We start from the raw sequence: 22,922 nt of genomic DNA on the forward strand, positions 1-22,922 counted from the left end.
GCCGGTCAAATTGATCTGCCAGTTCAGGGGTGTATGCAAAGCCTGGTTTGAATTGTTCAAAAACCCTAAATTTATCATGCAATTCAAAACAACAAGTTTAGTCTACTACTTGATTCATATAATGATTTTTATTACTCGGATAAGCATGATTATTATACAATCGATTTTGATGTAGCATCCTCACCATACCATATGGCTGTTCAAACTGATCTCCCATGTATTATGTTCGTACGTGATTTTCAACTACTTAGATTCATGCGATGGCCTGATCGCCTTATCCACTATTAACCCTAATGAGGACGACACCCTCGATATGATCTGTTTGTTGAATCCGTCGACCAGAGAATACAAGAAAATATCGATACCAACATCGATTCGTAACAAAGCCTATAAAGGTTTTACTGGATATGGGGTTTGTTACGATTGGAAAATTGATGACTACAAGTTGGTCTTAATAGTAGCTGAACTTTATGATGATGATGATGATGAGGATGTTAGTTCCGATTCTTCGGAAGCTTTTGTTCATAGGTTAGGTTCAAATTCATGGAATAGCATTGGACACATACCTTATAATCAATGTCATAATGATGCTCCTTTGAGGCCTTTGAATGGAATTATGCATTGGATAGGAATATCCAAAGTTATAGTTTCGTTTGATATAGTTGAAGAGAGAATCAAAGAAATCCAAATACCCAGTTGTTGTTTAGATGATGAATCGTACTCGTTTGATGATATGGAAGTGCATGTTCTTGGAAAGGACCTTCACCTATTAGTTAATGCTACATTTCGTAAGAACAATATCGATCTTTGGGTGATGAAAGATTAAGGAGTTACAGATTCTTGGACAAAAGTTTTCAGTCTTAAGAAAGATATAACAAAACTTGATTTATTATGGCCCGTGCAATATCTAAATAAGAATTGCGAGATACTATTGCAAGGTTCTTTGATAGGTAAAGGTACTGGTGGGATGTTTTAGTTTCATATGACCCAAAAAGGGGAAGCCTTATGCCTTTGGATATACCCTGCATGCCGAAACGTTTTCATGTAACGCCTTTTGTTGGAAGCCTAGTTTCACTGAATTCCGGAAAATTCATACAAACTAGAAAAAGATCTTCTAAGGTGGGCACCAGGCACGGGGCTTAGTTCTTTCCACTGGCGATTGGTGCAACTCCAATAATTGCCAAGTTGATATGCATGATATCCGCTCATAAACTTTTTTGATTTACGCTAGATTTGTGTTGATGTCGAACCAATTCCTATTTGTTAATAAATATTTCACTGCAAAGCTGTGAAATAATGTTGATTGTGGTCTCACATACTAGCATATCTTCATCCTCTACTGCTACTAACTGTAGCAACCAAAATCCGTCATCACTGCTATCAAACACATGAAAATAGTTTTGTCTTTGTTAAAATTTTTAGTAACATCCTGAGACATATCTTAAATATGGTATATATAAGAATTCATATAACATCTTTATAAGTTCTTCCATGAAAATATGCTGCGGTTGTTTTTTCTTTAAACAAAAATATAAAAAGGCAGCAGTTTTTAATATCACCAAGAATGATCTCTAGCTAGCTTAAAGAAACTTTAAAATTGCAATGGTAAGACTCTTCAATATTTCAATGTTGGTCGTTGTCTTTTTTAATGGAGAAGCAGTACTAGGCAATTCTCTGACATAAGAACTGAAAGATTTAAAGTCTACAAACCAACTCTGTCGAGGATTTTTTGAACATATTTGCATGAATGAAGGCTGAGAGTTTGCAGATTGTTGAGTTTACTAATGGATGCAGCATGAACATCTTCAAATTGAAAACCAATGAGATGAAGGTACCCCAAGTGTATAAAGTTAAATCCGAAACATAGATGAAGGTACCTCAAGTGTATAAAGTTAAATCCGAAACATGGATTTATCCGACTATTAGAACCAAGCAGCAGGTGTATTACACGTAAACAATTGTTACTAAGAGGAATTGGACAAAGCATGCCTTCATCTTGGATGAAAATTGTCCTCAGTTTTCTTGCATCGTTTAAGACCTTAGAGAATCTTTTTGTTACTTCTCCTTCCATAATTAACTGTAGACGACACATCATTTTCCATTTTACTTGCGTTCAAAATCGTGTCTTCAATAATGCCAATTACACTTGGCGCAAAATCATGCATTTTAAATGATGTAATGTCACCAAAGTTATGCTTGTTTATATTTTGAAAGAAAGAGCTAGACAACAAACTAAGGAGATAATCATTACCAACATCTTCAAGTGAGTTTTAATTCCTCCTATAGATGGATGAAGGAAATCTTCAGCAATCCACAATAGAATTAGTGTTTCACTATATCATAATCTTTGGGAAATAAACTGCAATATGAGAAACAGTTTCAGAATCTTTATTATTCTGTTTGGATCTTCTTGGGTATTGAAAATGCCATTGTCTCTGATCGCCAACCATTATCATGCGTCCTGTCAACGGAGTCATCACCGCATGAAGTTCTCATCTATGATGCAAGGCTGCTCTGGCATGGAGTGTTGTGGGACAATCACATTCCCAGCCTTGTTCTCCAGTTTGACCAGTTTATAGACTACGCATGGTTTTAATCCTACCGGCAATAGGATGACATATCTTCTTATCCTAATAATGTTGTTGAGGACTATCTGAAACTCGGAGAGCTTATTAAGAAGAACACGAGATCATGAAGAATGTGGCTTCACCTCCCACGTAGCACAAGTGCAATTTTCGCGAGTTCGTTCTTTCTCCAGGCTCCATAGGAAAAGTATGTTCATCGGGCCCTGGTGTTGTGTTCAATGCAATTGCCTCGTTTAACAGGACCACTCCCTCCCCTTCACGTGGGTTTCTTGATATGGGTTTCAATCTCATGTGAAATTAAACTCGTCTCTCCGTCAGGTTCTTAACTGTACAAGAAACTAGTCTATATCGCCTGCGATATCATGATATTATGTATAAATTTTTATTCATCAAAACGGTAGTAATTTCAACTTATGATAGTCTCTCAAGAGCTGCATCAATCTACTGTTTGTGCAGGCTCAACCACAAAACCCAGAGATATATACGGATCACTGAACACATATCCCTTGGGCTTGAGGAGGCTTGTGCTCTTTGATGAGTTGTCCTCAGAATTTCACAATCTTAATTATTCTCATAATTTTGTTGATACTGCTAACCCCCTTCTTTTATCTTCCTGTGGGTTGGTGATAGTGTAATGGGAACTAGGCTAGCATGAGCTAGATGAATATCTTGTCTGTAGTATTGCAAAAACAGCATGGAGTAGAAGCACATGTTCAAGCATCTCTAAAGCTGCGTATGCCTATATATGTGAAACTAGCATGTCTCTAGCTTAATTCTTAGGCAGCCCGAAAAAAAAGAAAAAAAAAGGTGTCCACATGTACGTAGACAGGGAACTGGGCGGGAAAGCTAAGCCACAGCTAACCCACTTCGAACACCAAACTACAGAGCCTGTACGAGTGGGTCGACGCCAAAGACTCCAACTATTCAGGCTATATACCAAGCACAAGTTTAGATTTTGACCGATGTAGGACAATATTTTGTAGGATTATAAAACCGAAAGAACAGCCAATGCCTTGTTCATTTGCCCCTTTTAACAGTCTCTCAAGTCTCTTTCCTGATGATGAAGTGAAATTTGAAGAAATGGCTTCAATGTGGAGTCTTCCGGAGGAGATTCAGGTAGATATTTTTCTCAGATTACCAGTTAACTCAATCCTATCATGTAGATGTGTTTGGTGTAGTATAATTTCTGAACCTAGTTTTTATCAAGAATCACTTTAACCTTACAATTCGAAATAAGAATAATAACCCTAGACTCAATATGATAAAGGTATGAACCCCATCATTCATTCCGTAGATTACGAATCAATTTCATCTTCATCAAAATTGAAAGTTGATTTAATGGATTACCCATTTGAAAATAGGAAAATTGAAGTCATTGTAACACTGGGTTCTTGTAATGGTTTAATCTTTATAGGTATTTCTAGTGTTGGAATGGGTTTTGATGAGAAATATTGTATACCCATCAACTGGTGAATATAGGAATATCAAAGTGTCACTATTTGAATTTCGGGATGAATCAAACTACTGTGTTAGATATGGTTTCGGCTAGATAGCAATATTGATGATTACAAATTAGTGAGAACCCAAGTTTATACGTTAGGATCCAAGTATCGGAAAACTATTCAATTTGATGATTACATATTTTCTGGTCAGTTGCACAAAGGTTTTCACAGGGTGCTTATCAATGGTGTTCTTCACTGGTCAAGCGCTACAACCGCCACTCTGGAACCTTCTCTCAAGTTATAGTTCGTTTCGATATTAACAGCCAGAGACTCATGGATGTTCCCTTTCCTGAAGAAATTACGCTACCTCTACAAGATTGGAACATGTATACTGAAGTTGGAAAACTGCCTTTCTGTTGTCTTTTATGTCATAGGTATGTGAACGGATGTATGGGTGATGCGGAGTAAGAGAATCTTCGGCTCAAGCATTTACCACTGCCCAGCTAAGAATGACCAGAGATTAATCTTTCAAGCCAACATGGTCTTTCGAAAATGGTGACATTCTCGAACAATTGATCTTATGCGATCAAAGTAAATGGAGAAACTAGAAAGGCATCTTCACTCTTCCTCCTTCCATTCACATCTCTTGGTTTCACTATCAATTTTTGGTAGCCGTAGGGGGATACAGTGGGCGAGTAATAACTGCATGCTGCCTATTGTGGTGTCCAACACTGTTGAACAAGAGGGAGGCATTGTCATAAATTGAAGTCTAAGCACTCCATACATCCCTTTTATGTCCACTTTAAGCCTGTGTGGTACTGTCTACAATACTTCGAAATAGAACGATGTTAACCGTCTGCAGTTTCCAGTAGAGCAGTTGTATGTGGTCTACATATTCTGACTACTTGCGACAAAGTATTATGCAGAACTTTCTTGCATTAGGAGGACGTGCTATTTGTGCAATACTCCAAAAGAGCATGAGTTAGATGCAGAACTTTCTTGCGTTAGGAGGACGTGCTCTTTGTGCAATTAATACACCAAAATATGATATTGTCCAAGTAACACATCAGCTAATGTGATTCTTATAGCATCATTGTAGTTACATGTGCCCTTATAACTGAAACTAACAAGTCCATCACGGAATGGCACATGTCTTTTGTTTCAAAATTGTTTATATAGAAAAGCTGTTTACGGATATATCTGGTATATGACTTCCAGATTGGTCCCACATAATGCTAGTGAACTCGTCTTGTGTAAACCCTTTGTCTGCTTTCTCAGTCTCTAACACTTGGTTTGGTACTTCCTTCCTCGCTAAACTTTTAGCAATGGAGCACATAAGGTTTGGTGTTGGTGGAAATGATGCTGCAAGCCTGATTCTCCCTACAAGATGAAGCAAACAGCTGGGTTTAGCTTTCCAGAAAAGGTTCTGATGCAGATCTTTGTAAGGGTACCTGGGAAATCTATCTTAATTTGTTCCTCTTTTGATGTGTGGGTGATGCAAGATTATTGAGTAAGAGAATCTAGGGCTAAACATTTCACCTTTACTGATGACCAAAGGTGTACTTCCCTGATACTGCTATGAGAAGGAATGAAGAGGGTTTACCGGAGAATATAGGGAGTTATGTGGAAATCCTAGTCCGGCTCTAATCTGTCTGGTACTTATGTGGCGAAAAAAAATGGAAATTCAAATATGGGGAAGTCCAGCTAGGCGATAAATATTGAGGTAAAATGACATGTCTTATGTATTTTTTTTTATTTTTTTAAATCATTTCGATCGGTTTGCAGCTACTTTATCTAAGTTGAAAGTGTTTGGTAGTTTTATTATAATTTTGCATTTTGTTTTCCATCTTGCAATGTCAGTGTATAATTTGTCTTCCAGTAGCTTGTTGGTTAGTTATGGAATTGTTTTAATTTAAAATTTAGCTGTATCTTTTACTATAAGAGAGCCACTCCTTAAATGTGACTAAAGTAAACTTAGTATTAGAATTGATGACACATACAGAATACATCAGATATCATCAGTGTTTACAGAGACAGTGGACGAAATATAGTTTACTTCATGTATAATACAAGCTTAGAGTCCTCTGGGCCTGCTATTCTCTAGTCGCTAGGGTCTTATTCATCCCTTGATTTTGTAATCAGTTGTTGGTAGCTTCAGGAGGAATAACTAGCGCAGGTGGTTAGCCATACACTCTGGCTGTTGCTGGTGTCCGACTTTGTTGAATAGGAACCGTATATTATTACTTGAAGTCCCAATTCCCCGCAGTAGGCCAAAATGGGTTGAGTTAGAAAAACATGTATTGGTAAATGTAAAGAAAAATTGTTAATATAGAGGTTTATAGTAGAACAGTTTCAATGAAACTAGCATGAGGTAGAAGAACATGTTCAACTGAACTAGCATTTCCTTAGTCAGGAAATGTTTCCCAAGGAGTGTTATTGTATTATAGTGAATTTTGCAGAGAAACTTCTTAGTTCTTTCATATAGTTATGTCTGATTAAATATTGTCTTCTCATTAGTTTATTTCAGTTCACTTTGAACTTAAGATTGAAATATAATCTTAGTATATCAATGTCAATTCTTAAAACTAAAGCCTTGACTTTCTAATGATCTTGGCATCACTTGCTGATTGAAGGTTGCATACTGTCTGGTTTTTCTTTCAATCTGGACTGATTCGCTTTCAGTCGATATTTCTTCCTTTCGTATTTTTTTTTTCTTGTTTCTTATAATTAATCTTTATTATTTTGATTAATTCTTTTCAGACAAACATGATGTTATCTTAAAAAGTTTCTAAAATCTCACAACTTCCAAAAATCATTGCAGCAACGGAATGTATTCACATAATGCGGTGAAGACAGGAGATGAACACCTGAAATTTAAACTGCGTGTAAGAGGCAGTGGTTTAACGATGGTCCAGGAACAAGGCTGTGCAAACGAAGAACTTGTCAGTAAAATAAAGTGGCAAAAAGAAAAACTCAGAATATCTTTCTGCAGCATTTTATTTAACTAGATTTTCAATATAATCTTATTTCAACTTGTTAGTGGTATATGTTTCCTGTAAGCTTCTTTGCTTGTTTCGAGTCTGAAACAGCTTTTCGGTTCCCTGCTTACATCCTATGTTTTCGCAGTAAGTGTATGAGAATAGAGCAATTTAGGCTTCGGCACCATTAATAAATGAGATATAAAAATCTACGCTTACATGCTAGTTTTCAAGAGTGAGGACTCTATCTATATCTCTGAACTCCATACCATACAACTGGGGAGAAATCTGTTTTTGATTATAGAGATGATAAAACGATTAGGATACCCAAAAATAAATATTTGTCGAACATGGGTTTCAATCTCCTGCATACCAGACACCCAATGCTGCCTGTAAAAACATTTGTGTTAGGTTTCCGGTCACACCAAGCTGCTAAAATTCCAAGTGGTATTAATACTGATGATACTCATCATTTTAATACCGCTTCAGCTCAGATGACACCTCGTAATTCCATTCAACTCAGTCTTCAACCTGATCCACCGCCAGGGAATGCGGAAAGGGTGGCCTTATACTCTCTTGTGTGCAGTATCTGAAGCACTAACGCTGGCAGTGCGCAGTGACTTTTTACGGTTGGGTGATCACTGATCGGTAAAATTTGAGCACTGATTCTGATGACTGGGCCTAGAGGCCCATGTTGTGTCACTAAACAATAACCCAAGAATAATAATAACCCAAAATTGTTTTGTAAACACAACGCATTATTCCACTTCCATGCAAGGAAATGTTTAGCTTTGGATGCTCTAGTCCACCCCCTCCAAAGCCTCTGTAGTCCAAATAATTTCCGGTTCTACAGTTATGTCCAAATTTTCGACGAGTCGGTCTAAGTTCTAAATGATTCCTCGATATCCGTATTTTCAATATACCATAATTGAACTTCCACCACCGATTCCATATATAAACATAGGTTTTCGAATTGAGTTTATTTTGGATGTGAGATTTGTATTCAAAAGAGATAGGGACAGAGAGCGAGACAGATAGAAATTTTGGAGGCGATTAAACAGATTGACTGAGATTTTGGAGGATTAAATCGTTTCTGCAAGAATTTTCAATCTCAAGTTATTTTTCTATCTTTAATTGCGTGTTCTCTTTTGGTTAGTCGTATATTTCTTGCTGATTTTGAGTTTTTCTGATCTGTTACATCTAATTGATTTGTGATCTTGATTTAATTTTTTTATTTCTTAGGTTTTGATTCTCGTGAAACGCTTTTGATTACTTTGTTGATTTTTTGATGCACGATATGAAATCAAACCAATATTTGATTGTAGACTTTTGATTTATTTGTCTACGTATTCTAATAAAAATCTGAATATTTGATCCGCGATTAATTGATCGAGTATTTGGTTTCTATTTATTTTTTTGATTATATAGAATGTGTACTTTATTGTGCACTGTATACGTTTTAGTTTATTCAAATATGAAAATGTGATTTGAAACTTCAAATGTTATTATTTCTCTCATGTATTAAAATCTTATTAAAATCTTTTTTATTTTAATTCTCTTTGTTAGTTGATTCGGATTTTCTTTTGATTTAAATTTCCTTATGTTGGTGATTTTTAGATCTGTTTTTATACGTGATTTAGATTTTTTTGATGTTTGCATATATCTGATGAGCGTCGTTTACTCAACAAAACAATAAGATATTTCCCACTAATTAAATAATAATATAGTGGTAGTAAAGATCGTTCCCACGAAGAGTAATGCAATTGATGTGTTATCTAAATCAGGGAAAATGTAAAAGAAGGATAAAAAGGATAATAAGATAAAGAGGATGAAGAAATCCTTCGCCGTTACTAATTGTTAACTCAACATTGTACCCGTTTATCTCTTGTTAGAATCAATTGTCACCAACTGTAGAATACCAGGTACACTTAGCTATCCCCAAAACTCCTTGTATCACGGGATACGGAAGCGCTCAACTACCGGGTTCTATTCAAAAGAACCACCTTGAGGTTCGCTTACAAGATGTAATTCCCCGAACGCATTAAGATTTATGAATTTAGGTTTGATCCCAGCAGTTAAACTCGGTACGCTCGATCCACTTACTGGTGTTGTCTTTACTCGCAATTGCTCCACAGAATCCCTTCGCAAGGTATTGCGATTTCTACTTATGTAGGAGGTGAGCGACAATTACAGATAGACTCAACTCTCTACTAGCATTAGAATGATTAATAGACTAATCTAGTTGGCCACCCAAACCAATCTAAGAATCAATCATAAACCTTTGATATAGTAAAAACAATCCACAATGATTAACTTTAAAACTAGAAATAAACTTGTAAATAATTGAGCTTCACAATTAAAACTTTGAATTCATCCTTAACAATAAAAAGAATATAGAAAAGAAATAGTTCTTCCCCCTTAGGGGGAGAAAAACGATGAGTATAAGATATCTCAAATTGTATCTAAGCTTCCCTATATATAGAGTTTTGTAAGCTCTTCTTGAAGAAACTAGGAAACCTAGCAAAAATAGGAAAGTGCACCTCCTTAAGAATTGTGTCCGTGCATCACACCCGGGTCGAAATAGTTTGCCAAACTCTGGCCAAATATCCAAAAAGAACTCACGGCCATGTTCTGCTCGTGATAAAACAGTCCAATGGGCCTGCAACAATCCAACCCAATTGCATCCGCCTGGCTTGTCAGTCCGCTGGAACTGACAGTGCACCTTTATTCTTCTTTTTCACTTCCTCCCTGTATATGTGATTTAGCTGAGCTCAGTCATATCTTCTCAAGTCCAAGCTCGAACATAAGCTTCTCCCTGCCAATGATAATAGACTCAAAGCCACCAACTCCATTGCCATAACTGCATTCGATCCAACAACAGAAGCTTCATTGCTGCCATCATTCTCTGTCATGCTTCAATCTCGCTTCTCACTGAATCATCACCACGAGCTCTACAAACTGAACCCAGCCATCATTCTACAGCGTCAACCCATCTTTGCCAGCAAACCACAGTTCAAGCCATCTCCTTCTTATTCACGTCATTGCCAATGGCAGTACCTACAGCTCCTTCCATGTCTTCTCCAGCTTCCACCATTTCGAGCTACCATCCGGTCCATCCCATCTCCATCTTCACTGGCAACACACAACCAGTACAGGTCCATCAGGTGCCATTAATCACCGATACCACTATCAATCTCAGTTCTCCAACTCGAGGACAAATCCCATCACCATCTTCACTGGAAATGGCAACAACGACACTCGTTCGTTCTCTATTGTCTCACTGCCATCATCTCGACTCAGTTCATCGTCATCTCCAATCACAGGTCGTTCAAACCTTTTTACAAACATTTCTCGTGCAGTTCGCTGGTGATGCACATATGGCAGCTGTTGTTAATTTTTAAGCTCTTTCAATCTCCTTCCCTGCACATGTGGATTCAAATCCGAGAACAACCCATACATTCCTCATCATTCATAAACACAAAATGCTTCTCAATTCATAGACATTGATCCACCGCAGGTAATGGCAGTCCCTGTAATCTCAGCCTTGAGCTTAAGTTCTTAATTGCATTTTCGAATCTGAGACCAACCCATCTTTCCTAAACCAAAACTGATTCTAGTTTCTCATCAATCAACCACCATCTATCTTCGAATCCCATGGCAGCAACTCGATCTTTCCTTGTTTCCTTGGTTGGAAATTCTGCCAGCAAACTCGACTTTCCAAGTCCCCGTTCTTCTCAACTAGAACCTAACTAGCCTTTGGCGAACAACCACAAGAACCATGGCTTACAGCGGCACAGCATAGTGGAGAACTTGCCCGTAACCTGAAGAGAAGAGGAAGAAAAGATGTGGTCGACCTAGTTCTGATTTTGAACGAGAATGGGAAGGTCAGCCCTTAGCGAACTGTGGTTTGGTTGCCCCTTATCCTTGTTGAGGTTCCCGATATCACTCTCCCACACAACTGCCAGTAGTGGGTTATGCAATGGGTTATGCAATGATAATTCCGACTCTCTTTTGAAAAATTGGACGATTTCTTGTTCTTTTCGGGAATAAGCTCCAAAATTCCCGTAAAATATAAAACAAAGCTAATAACACAATTTCGCAAGAAAACTAGCTAAGAAAGCATAAACAATCGATACTTAGAGAGGTGTTTTTAAACATCTATCAATATCCATGTATGTTTGTATAACTCTTTGTGTGTTTGTATAACTCTCGAAATTTTGTTCATGGTGATTAATTGACAGAGTAACTTAGTTCTTTTTATAGCATGTGTATTCTTTTGTACACTGGATATTTTTCAGTTTTCATATATGTTTTTTGTAATCTGCAGGGTATCAACCATGCCCGAAAAGGTTTTTTTTTATGCTATTTTGAATCACAATGAGCATTCGGCGCTTTTTTGTGTAAGTACGCCGAGTATCATAGATGAGCTGAAGCGTTTTTCCTGCAAGAAGTGGAGGTCTTTGTCTCCTGAGACTATATAGACAATGATCATAGAGTTTTTGTACTTGGTGATATACTGCAAGGTCTAGTTTCTCTTACGATTTTTATTAACAATTAATGAAGATTTTTATTTGAATGTTGACGTGATTCAAAGACTAGTTCTAGTTTTAAATCTAGTGGCAGTACTAGTTCTGGTTTTAGTACTGCAAATTCTTGTGTAATTGAAAGTCCCAAGCTTACAATGGTGGTAGATCATGATGTAGACAAGGGAAAGCCTCGTGTTTCTGATGAATGGTTGTTTATTATTGACAAGATATTAGAGAATTTATGAGTGGTGTTGAAGCAGTTAGAATTATTGTGGATAAGTACAAGCTAGCTACTGGTTACAAGATTAGGATTCTGAAAAATGATAAGACTCGTCCTACTGCAAAGTGTAAAGAAATTGGTTGTTCATGGAGGATTCATGTTGGGCCTGTGAATGGAGACACTTATCGGTTCCTTCTGAAAGATGCTAATATTCTTCACAGGTGAGGATTCATTTATGTGTTGCATATTACTTATTTTTGGATTTTTATGTGTATGTCCATAGTGGTGTACAAAGTTGTCTACCTTATATATGTAGGCTTTTTTAGCCGTACATTATGGTGCAAATTACTTTTTTTTTTTTTTTTTGCAGCTGTGGAGTTGGTTTGAGGTTAAAAAGTTCGTCGGTGACAACCAAATTAGTCAAGGATTTGATATTATATAATATACAAGGAGATCCTAGTTTAAAACCCAATCAAATCATTTCACTTTTTAATTAAGAAGACTTATGGGTCCAATATTAAGTACCACCATGCTCATAAAGGGAAAGAAGTCGTATTTGAACAACAATTTGGGGAAGATGATAAGTCGTACACAGATTTAGTTTGGTATGCCAAAGCTATTCAGGAAAGTAATTCTCTTAACTATGTGAAATTTGAGTTTGGTGATATAACTAGAAGATTTCAGAAGCTTTTCATATGTTTTGGTGCTTGCAAGCAGAACTATGTTACTTTCATTACTGGTAGATTCAGGGGTGCTCTAATGACTTCCACCTGTATCAATGGCAAGGAAGATTTTTACTCATACGCTTTTGCTCCTGTTTGCGCTGAAAATAAAGAAAAAATGGGAGTGGTTGTTGAACAATTTTAAAGAAATAGTGGATGATCGTCTTATTATTTTTCTTATTGATAGTGCAGAAGGCCTTGTATAGGGCATTCCAAAAGTATTTCTCGATTCAGCTTACATCTTTTGCTTTTATTACCTAAAGAAAAATCTCTCAATTGGATCAGACGAAGCGAATTCCAAGGATATATGTTATGGATTTATTTTACATAGTTGTTTACTCTTATACACCTGCCAACTATGAAGCTGCTTAATTCACGGGTATGCATGTTCTTGGCTGCGGGTATGTTGCCAATTATATCATGACTATTCCAAAAGAGAATTTTGCTTCTACATTTTATCTTGTATGTAGCTATGGTGCTCACTCTTCAAGTCTTGCTGAGTCATTTAACATTTGGATTACCGATGAAAAAAAGTACCTGCTTATGCTCTTGTGGATGAGGTACGATGAGTATGATTTTTACTTTTCTTTGATCATTTGTTTTTTTGTTTTATTAGTGAAGCTCTTTTTTTTTTACATAGTTGATTTAAAGATGAGCATAGTTCTGCAACTATGTGTACATTGTTGTACACATGAATTTTCTATATGTCTGAATTTTGTACACATGTTTATTTGTCTTTTTTCTAGATCCTTTTGATTCATGCTTTGTGTTTTAATTTTCAGTTTGAAGATTGCGAGGAAGAATTTTGAGAGAAGGGTAGAAGCTCTAGAAACTTTCAACACTAAGCTCACTCTCATATACGAGGCTTTACTAAAAGAGAACATCGATATTGGTCGTACTTGGAGGGTTAGTCAGTGTATGAAGTTTATTCTCCCAGGTCTCACTGTGCATATCTTCTGCAAAAAAACATGTATGTTTCACAGGTGGCTAGTGAACGGGTTTCCTCTTGTGCACATGCTTGTACTTCCAATCATGTTACGAGGGAGGATATTTATTCATTTGTTGAGCATATTTCACCACCTAATGGTTAAACTTGGCATACCAAATGATCATATGCCCCATCCCCAATTTTGAGAAGACAGAGGTTTATGATCCTAGTGATGGGAACGTTGTTGCCATACTTAATCCTCCACCTGGTAGACGAAGAATTCAGCGTATCAAGAATGCTTATGAGTAGAAAATGACGCCTATGATATGCACAAAGTGTTTCATCCTTGGTCATCACAACAGAGCTACATGTCCCATTCTTTTGATGATTTTATTACTTCCATTCTTTTTACCTTGCTCGGTAGTTTTTTTTTTTTTCAATCATGCCCATTGTTGTAGCATTTTATTTTTGTTACAATGTACGAAACCATGTTATTTTGTTTGAAAGATTCTACGTTTACGGATTTTCCTTTTGAATGTGTTTTTATTTCTGTAGGCCTGGAGAATTAGAAAAACCTGTCGGTACAGGTATACCATTATATACATCTTGATGTACACTTAATTTTTCTAACCTGTCAATACACGTGTACCATTATGTACACCTTTTTTTTCACAATGATAGTCTGTTGTTTCACTCCAGTTCTATTTGCTCAGAAGACAACATACACTTGTTCTCGCAACTTGCATATCTCGACCTTTCTAACAACCACCTATCCGGAACTATACCATCTTGTCTAACGAACTGTACTAGTCTATTTTCTCTAAACCTTGGGATGAACGGCTTTACAGGAAATTTTCCAGACATTTTTCAGCAATCCATATATCTCCATTTTATTCAATTAAATGACAACATTTTTACTGGTACTTTTCCTAATTCATTTGACAAGCTTGAGAACATGGAGGTTCTCTACTTGGGAAACAATAATTTTGAAGGTGTTATACCAACTTCCATTGGTTGGCTTCATGGCCTTAGGATCCTATCTTTACGGTCAAACAAGTTCAACGGTTCGGTCCCGAAAGAGATTCTAGATTTGCAATATCTCCAAATCATAGACCTATCGATAAACAATCTCTCAGGTCGAGTACCTGCAAAGATGAGCAACTTGGAGATACTAATACGCAGAGCGAATGACACCCTCGGCTATGGAATCTGGAATTTTGAATTAGACATGGCTGTCAAAGGGATGTTGATGCACTTTGAGGAATTAAATGACTACCATTCAGGAATTGATTTATCGTGCAACAGTTTTGAAGGAAGTATTCCAGAAGAGATAGTTGTATTAAAAGGACTTGCAATGCTTAATTTATCCACAATCGTTTCACCGGTAATATTCCAGCGAGAGTCAGAGACATGATTGGTTTAGAGTCATTGGATCTGAGTTTCAACAAATTATCCGGATCAATTCCGGAGTCATTGAAAGCATTAGACTCTCTTGGGCATTTGAATTTATCTTACAATAACTCGAGTGGCAGGATCCCAAGAGGACATCATTTTGAAACATTGAGTGTGGATGGTTCAGCCTTCTTTGGAAATGATTTGTTGTGTGGGGTTCCTACAAACAAGAGTTGCGAGGGTAGTAATACTTCAGCAGATATTACAGATGAAGAACATCCAAGGGAGATGCTATTGTTTTACGGTATTGTTGCTATGGGGTTTGCAGTTGGGTTTGGAGGTTTATTTTTTGTTTTGCTTCTCAAGAAAGAGAAGTGGTGGTTTGGGTATTGGAGAGTTGTTGATACTATTGCAGCCAAAGTAACAGGTTGCATAATGAGAAATCGATAAAAATGTATTTACCTGAGATTCTGGCACTCGTTCACATTAATGTAACTTAAAAGGATGAATTAATTGATGTGTTTGAGAACTCTCATGTCCAGGATTGCAATAAATTTCAATGGACTTCTAGTTCTTTGAACTTGTGTTTGTGTTGAACTGGTTAAAGGGTTCAAATCAGGGTGTCTATGGGTACATGATATCTGGTTCAGGATCCTAATACTTCATGTTCAAATTTCAAACAATTTGCCAACCTATCTTCACTACACTACATATATACTTCCTGTTCTTTTCAACCCATGGACAACGACGATTATTTCATGAATCCTCTGAATTAAAATCATGCAGCATCCACACACTAAGTGAGACGGTTAGTCAAAGATACTAAATTTTACGAACAGCAAGGTTCAGTTATTGCTTAGAAACAAACGTGAGCAACCATGCGTACTCTGCAGTTTCTTTGACCTGCTTCCAAGCACCCTTTCTCCAGCATTTTATCTCCATCCTCAAATCTCAAATATATAAAAATCAAATAAAATGGAAGCAGTGTATAGTGGTGGACAATGGAATATAAGATGGAAAGGCATGCACTATGAACATGTAACAGAATAGACACATACAATGAATCATGTGGAAACTACAGAAATATTCAACTGTTCTGGGCCAAAAACTTTAAACATTTTCAGGAATTCTAAGAATTGTCTAAAGATTTTATTAGTGTTACTTGATTTAATCAGTCTCAAAGGAGAAGAGTGTAGCGGTTCGCTACAAACCCATGAATGGTGGGCAATCATGAGTACCGATCCAACTAAATTGAGCGACATAACTGAACAGAAGTACGAAAATTTTCTAATAAACAGGTTACCTCACCAAAGGTACTCATAAATTGAAGATTTTGTGGCTATGCTGCGCGTAACTAATGAAGAGCATCGTTGAATGGTAAACCGAAAACTTTTGTCCATATGCACACTTCCAGGAGTGGTGGTAACCGAAATCAATAAACATGAGCATATGATTGCTCTAATTTTGGATAGTAAGATTAAGGTAAACCTAAACGAATTTAGGGCTGCGTAGTAGATTGCACCGGAGCTTGCATGCGTAGTAGATTGCACCAGAGCTTGCATGCACGGTTACATGCTCTGATTCATTTCTAGTGACTTCCGGAACATATATCCCCTCCGTTTATGGAAAAGAGATATTTTCACTTTTCCAATTTGGTTTTTTTTTGGGTAAAATAAAAAAGCGAAAGTATATATTTTCCAAAAACAGAGGGAGTATATACTTAGAATCTCATCTGATAGGCTGGACAATGTCGATAGTGCTGCTGCTTTCTTTACAGTGGGATTAAAGGTTTTTTACAGCAAAAAAAAAAACCCATTTCCTAGGTTTTTTTTGTTGAGGAAAAGGGATACAAATGTTCAAAATTTTGGTGAATTTTGTCATTCGGCGAAACCTTTCCAAGTCCTTGGCTACATCTTGTTTTGGCCCGTTTTGTAAATTCGTTGATGCAAAGAGCCCATTTATGTTGAGTCATGCTCAGACTCCAGAGGTGTAAATTGGGCCGTGCCAGCACGAGCACATCATGCTAAAATTTGAGCCCAGCCCAGCACAAGTCGCTTAGCCCAGCACGGCACACCACGTTAGTTTCATGGGACGAGATGTGTATGACTATTCGACACAGTAGCCCAGCATAGCACGCGGCACGATTGAGTACGGGGCACGACACAACACAACACGCTAAGAAAGCACGTCATAATATGTATGAATACTACACAATATGGCACAATACATCATATTTTGTGTATATTTCATAAAAGAGTCTTTATTCTAGCCAAATATTGACATTTTATTATCGTTATGTTGACTTATTTTCATAATAATACGTATAATACCTAATTATTCAGAAAACATTTATATTGGAAAATATAAAATAAATGTGCTTGGAACAGCATAGCACGACACAGGATGTTTATTTTTCTGGCACAGCCCAACTCAGCACGCCTTCTAGCACGACACATCACGGCACGTCATAATCTTTGGCACAGCACAACACGGCACATAGCACGCTAAGCACGTGATTTTATGGGTTGTGCTGTGCTGGGCCGGCCCGTTTTACACCTCTATCAGACTCCTTCCGGTTTTGGCCGATCGGGCCCCGGTATTAACAGTTCCCAATATTTGTCAACCCCCTCTGAATCAGCTTTTATATCGAACTGATACGAACATTTACTGATAAGCACCACTGACTCTGATACGTATCGATACCCAGAGTAGTATGAATATCAAGAGAAAGAGAAAGTAGTATTGGAGACAGGTGTTAATATTGTTGCAGTCAGGATAGCAAGTACAATTAAATTTTTGAGATGGAGAACAAGCTTATATTTTCAAAAGTTTCGCACGGACAGTTTCATGGTGTAGTTGGTAATCACGTCAGTCTAACAGACCGAAGGTCTCCAGCCCAAACCTGGCGAAGCCATGTAATTCCTGCCTCCCATCTTTACTATTACGCTCCGAGTCACTGCCACCCCATGGTAGAACAACAGAATACTTCCTCACTTAAAATGGTTTTTAGATCTTGCACTTTTATATTATGAAATTTTGGTATTCATTCAAGTGACAACGTTATGCTTGCAGCTTGCCTACCTCCATTATTCTTAAATTGGAACTCTAAATGAAACCGTAATTATCAATTGGGATTACGGTTTATGATACTGCACATTGAGTGTTTGTATACGCAGATACAATTCAGACATCGGGTTGTTGAAGACTGAGTCACATGGAGGAAGCTACATTCTTGATATAAGCTCTCGAAAGATTTAAAAAATAAAATGTGAACATATATAAAACGTGGAAGTCATTTAATTGCTTACTATATATCTTCATCGTTGGAGCAAGGCTCTACAAACAATCAAGATTTGGATACTCGAGTTATCAAGATAAAAGATAATTGGGTCTCGCTTCACGAATCCCGATGAAGTCTTCATAGTTGTTAAATCCCAAAATGGTTTCTGGAGAGGACGACTCTAGATACAACTAGGACACACTAAAAAGTGGTGTCAGGATTCAAAGATCCCAGTTGCCAAGAGTTCCCCTTATACAGACTTCAAAGCCTAGGTTGCTTTAGGTTTAAGTTAAGATAGCTTTGGAACCAAGCAATCAATATTCACCGTTAGATGAAAGCTTTGAATATTAATCACATATACAAGACATACACTATGGTTAGGTAGAACATAATTTATAAATAATTATAAATAAATAATTAACATCGTAAGCCAAAACTAGAAGATTTGAACTTTAAAAGCTAAACACTCATTTTCATGTTCACTAAGACATTGATATTGAGTCACAATTATGTTATCAAATGAGAGTAGTGTTAATTAGAGAATTGATCAAAGGAAAATCACTTCATAGAAATAATTTAATTACACTTGAATCATGATCGACATAATTTGTAGATGTACAAGGTACAATTACTTGGATCATTCGTGACTCAGCTGAGTCACAGTACGCGAACCGGTCTACAAACTTATATGCAATGACTGAGTTTCCGGAGTTAACAGAACTTTTGCAGCTCACGTACCAGTTTGCTAACTTAGGTGCAACTCAAATTTCCGGAGTTGATAGAACTTTTTCAGTTCACGTACCAGTTTGGGTACTAAACTAGTTCTAGAACATAGAACTGTTTTGGATCGCATACCGGTTTGATTATTTTAACCTGGTTCCCTTACCGCAGTTCCAAAATGGTTTGCGTACCTATCCCGATCACGAAACAAACAGATTTTCCAATGATGTGTATACGAATATATATATCACACAAATTTGAAAGTCGGTATATAGCTACTCTGATACGTGTACGAATACATGTAAAACGGCTTGAGACATATAACAATTTTCTGAGTTTGTAATACTGATAACACTGTCTTGTATTCCGAATATAGTAGTTCTATGGTTCTCTAAATCAATTCGAAATATTCATGAATAACATCAATGACACAAATCACTGTTCCAGGCTATTTTCAAATGATAAACTTAAATCATGATTTGGTTCTGAACAATAAATTGTTCTCCACCGAAATTTTGAATCAAGTATGAACAAATGTTCAAGCTTAGTCATCATATTTCGAGAAATTCGTAAACTAAAGAATTATTTCTCGACTCGAAATTCTTTTCTTTGCAAGCTAGTCTAATTAGTTATGCGACAATCCTCTTAAGGATAGGAAGGTCAATATAACTTCAGAAATAGGTGGTTCATTCTTCACTTACCTTTTGTTGATGAAGTTCTCCAAAAGCTTCGGTTGATCCGCGCCTTCAAACAGTAGAACGCAAATGATGACTAGCTCGTTTCCCAACTACCTATATCCTAGACCGAGACTTAACTAATTGTAGACTAGAAATCAAGATATAGTTTTGACAACTAAATTTGACAACAAGCTTGATATAGCAACACTATGAGTTCGACCGAGCAATGCTCTAACAGTAAGGATCTTGTTGTAACTCTTGATGAGACCTCAGACTCATACAACTATGAAGAAGAGGATACAACTACTATTGCACTACTTGTTGAATTATTTCTTTTTCGTTCCATTGATAATCTAACCATTTTAAAAATGTATACGCCTTCTGATGCTAAGAATCTTGTCAATGAGAAAATAGAGAAAAACACAAAGTGCTTAACTGTCAGAAACCCAAGAATTTCTGAGACTCGATCATGCAATTTAGGTAATCAATGGACATTGGGTCATGTTCAAAAGGGAAGTCTTTCTTCTAAAACAGAGAGTTGATCATGTCATAAATAATTATGATCAACGTCATCTGGAAAAAAAGGCTCTAAGATCCTCGGTGTATCAAGGTAATAACAGAATTCCTAAGAGCCATACTCCACTAGATCTAGAATACCGCACGTGTTCTAGAACCAATTATAAGAGTAATTATCAAACTAATTCTCCTTAATCGTTATTAGGAGTGCATCCTCACCAAGCGTGACATTTATATGTGTCAGAGTCAGAAAGCAAGATAAGGAACTACATGTGTAGAGTATGAGAATAAATCTAGTCGACGAAAATATATCTTGCAAATATTTTTATTTTTGGGAAGTGTTATATTTTCGGAAGTATGGTATCAGCGAAATTTCTTTGGCGATATATAGATATTTTTGTTTCATAGTTTATTTTAGAACTAACTATGAATCAGGATCCGATGTCTTCTCGTCCAAAGGTACTTGATCTAAAGGAATTTTTTTTGAAATAATTCTAAACCGTTTCTTGATGCTAAGAAATTGGAAAACAAGATCAAAATAAGAGATTGGTTTAGCAAGAAGGAAAAACAAATATGGCTAAAGGAATATCATTATATTGAGATGATGTTTTAGAGCATTCCTTGATTGAACTCTCCAAGCGTTGGTATGCCAAGTTTGGTTGTCATATTTTAGTATCAAAACTCAATAGTCGCTTGATTATATTACTAGATTTAACTTCGTTAGGTTAATTAAACTAGGAAGTATAGAAATGTTGAGACATACAAGTATTACTCTGAGGATTTTGGAGTCGAATTGATAGCAACGAAGACATCATCCTTGGACTTGAGGTTAGTAATACAAAACTTGACTTTTTTTCCATTTCTATATTGTTACTTTCAAGTCGTTTAGACTGAAAATATAACATGCGAAGTTATATACATAAAACTCTAGTATTAAAGACATCTCCTCTTACTATGATCAAAGTGCCAAGAAAGAATATACAAGTTGTTTTTACAATCTTGGTATATGGAATTACGAAGTATAACGTTTATCTTTTGAACTTTTTAATTGCGACATAGACATAGTCTTTGTAATTTTTTACTAGATTGTGTAATGAACTTAGAATTGATTTCATACCTAGAAAACTATGTTTGATTATATAAATTGAAGGAAGTAGACTTGCGAACTTGTTTTGTAGTTGAAAGAAATCAATATAGATTGGTAGTCTGATTTTCAGTGAATATCTAAGGAAGGACCGGTCCCTTATTATATTGGAACCATGGAAAACTTATCCCTACTTATGTTGGGAGTCACGGTAGAACCGATCCCTACTTATATTGGAAGTTATGGAGATAGAACCAATCCTTACCTATATGGGGAACTAAGGTGGAACCGATCCCTACCAACATTGCGAGTCAAGGTAGAACCGATCCTCATATGAAAAACCGATCTCTACTATCACGTACACTTTAGAGTTCGTGTGTTTTTAGAAATTGGGTTTGCAAGATAGGAAAGTTTAAGATGTCGACATAGTGAGTAATTTGAACATGTGCATAAATCTTATATTTGATCGTTCAAAGATATTCTTTGATACTCAAGGTAAGATCAAAAATCGAAATGTTTGATTATCTTTTTGCTAAGATTTTTGAATGTATATGTTTTATTTTTCCATCAAGTAAAATATATGTTTGGAAGATATATAAGTTAAGTATCTTGTATGCTAGTTAATATTGAGTTGTAATCCAATAGGGATTTCAATATGAAAGTTGGATTTTGGTTGAAATTAGAGAAAATTGAATCTAGGTGCTTATTGCATATCTTGAGAATATTTCCAGTTATAAAATTCCTTGATGTCCAAACTACCTTGTTTATAAATAATGAAGTTTGTTCTTCTTACAAACTTATCCTTAGGCATGTACTTCATTTTGTAGTCATTGTTGTAACCGACTAATAGTATAACTTGTAATACTATCTTGGAGAGGAGGGTAACCTAATTAGGTAAAATCTCTTACGCCCGCTAGTTTAAAGCCTTCTTTTGGATCAAGAAGCCTACCATTGGTGGGAAATTAGAATTGTAAAACAATTCATAAACGAAAAAAGAATTTTCCTATAAATAAAACACTTAAAGAAAATATTTTTGGAATTCATTTCCTAAAGAAAAACTGGCAAAAAATATTTTCGAGTAGACAGAAAACTTGGTAAAATATACGCGTATATTTTATACTATCCATACATGGAGGCCATCATTCTCTAGTATACCAAATGTGGGATTTAGAAGTTTCATTCACTCAAAGGAAATGAGTGAGCATCAATAGATACCTTAGGTCCTAAGGTCAAACCATACCAAGACCTAAACTATTTGTAAAAAAATTGATTTTTTTTCCAACATAATCAACACCATATCTAGTGTAAGAAGATTGATCGGTATGAAAAGTCTAGAGTTTGATGTAAGTCACCAGAAAGATAAGTGCGAGTCAAAAATTCGATTCCCATATAGTAGTCACGATGATGAAGTTAACTTTTGTGTTAAGTATAAAGGTAAAAGCAAGAATTTGTCGGTTGTTGATGTTACTTTAAAAATGTTGGCGAAACTGAAGAAAATTGTTGAAGTTGAATTAGAGGATTCAGTGAATAGTGTCGTTCTTAGTGTTCATACATTTTTTACTGATTTCCAAAGAAGTATTATAAAAGAAGTTACAAAGATTGCGGGATTTAGATTTGTTTCGCTTCTAAATGAGAGTTCTGCGGCTGCTATGGACTCTGGAATCGATCTGGAGTTACAATATGAAGAGAATAATGTCTTTGTTTTTGATCTTGGTAGAGGTACTTTGAGTATCTCTGTTGTGGGTGTGAATAATGTTGATGATATGCTTAAATTCAAGGTTAAAAATATAGATGGTAACCCTTGTCTTGGAGGGAAATACATAGATGATTGTATTATTTGTCCGTGTATAAA

The 22,922-nt window shown here is 36.3% G+C and overlaps 2 protein-coding genes and 1 long non-coding RNA gene across 3 annotated transcripts; all 3 read left to right on the forward strand.

The window, feature by feature from the left end:
* The first annotated feature begins 313 nt into the window (after positions 1-313).
* Positions 314-826, forward strand: LOC113305005 (F-box protein CPR1-like). The gene has a single exon (XM_026554121.1). It carries the CDS (start codon positions 314-316, stop codon positions 824-826), a length of 513 nt encoding a protein of 170 aa, XP_026409906.1.
* Positions 827-3,625: 2,799 nt separating this feature from the next.
* LOC113301863 lies at positions 3,626-7,118 on the forward strand. Its single transcript, XR_003336509.1, has 3 exons — positions 3,626-3,701; positions 4,462-5,750; positions 6,849-7,118. It is a non-coding gene; the product is annotated as an uncharacterized LOC113301863 (long non-coding RNA).
* Positions 7,119-14,811: 7,693 nt separating this feature from the next.
* LOC113305006 (putative receptor-like protein 8) lies at positions 14,812-15,243 on the forward strand. The gene has a single exon (XM_026554122.1). It carries the CDS (start codon positions 14,812-14,814, stop codon positions 15,241-15,243), a length of 432 nt encoding a protein of 143 aa, XP_026409907.1.
* Positions 15,244-22,922: the final 7,679 nt, after the last annotated feature.

Source organism: Papaver somniferum, chromosome 8, assembly GCF_003573695.1.
Source record: "Papaver somniferum cultivar HN1 chromosome 8, ASM357369v1, whole genome shotgun sequence".
Classification (NCBI taxonomy): Eukaryota; Viridiplantae; Streptophyta; class Magnoliopsida; order Ranunculales; family Papaveraceae; genus Papaver; species Papaver somniferum.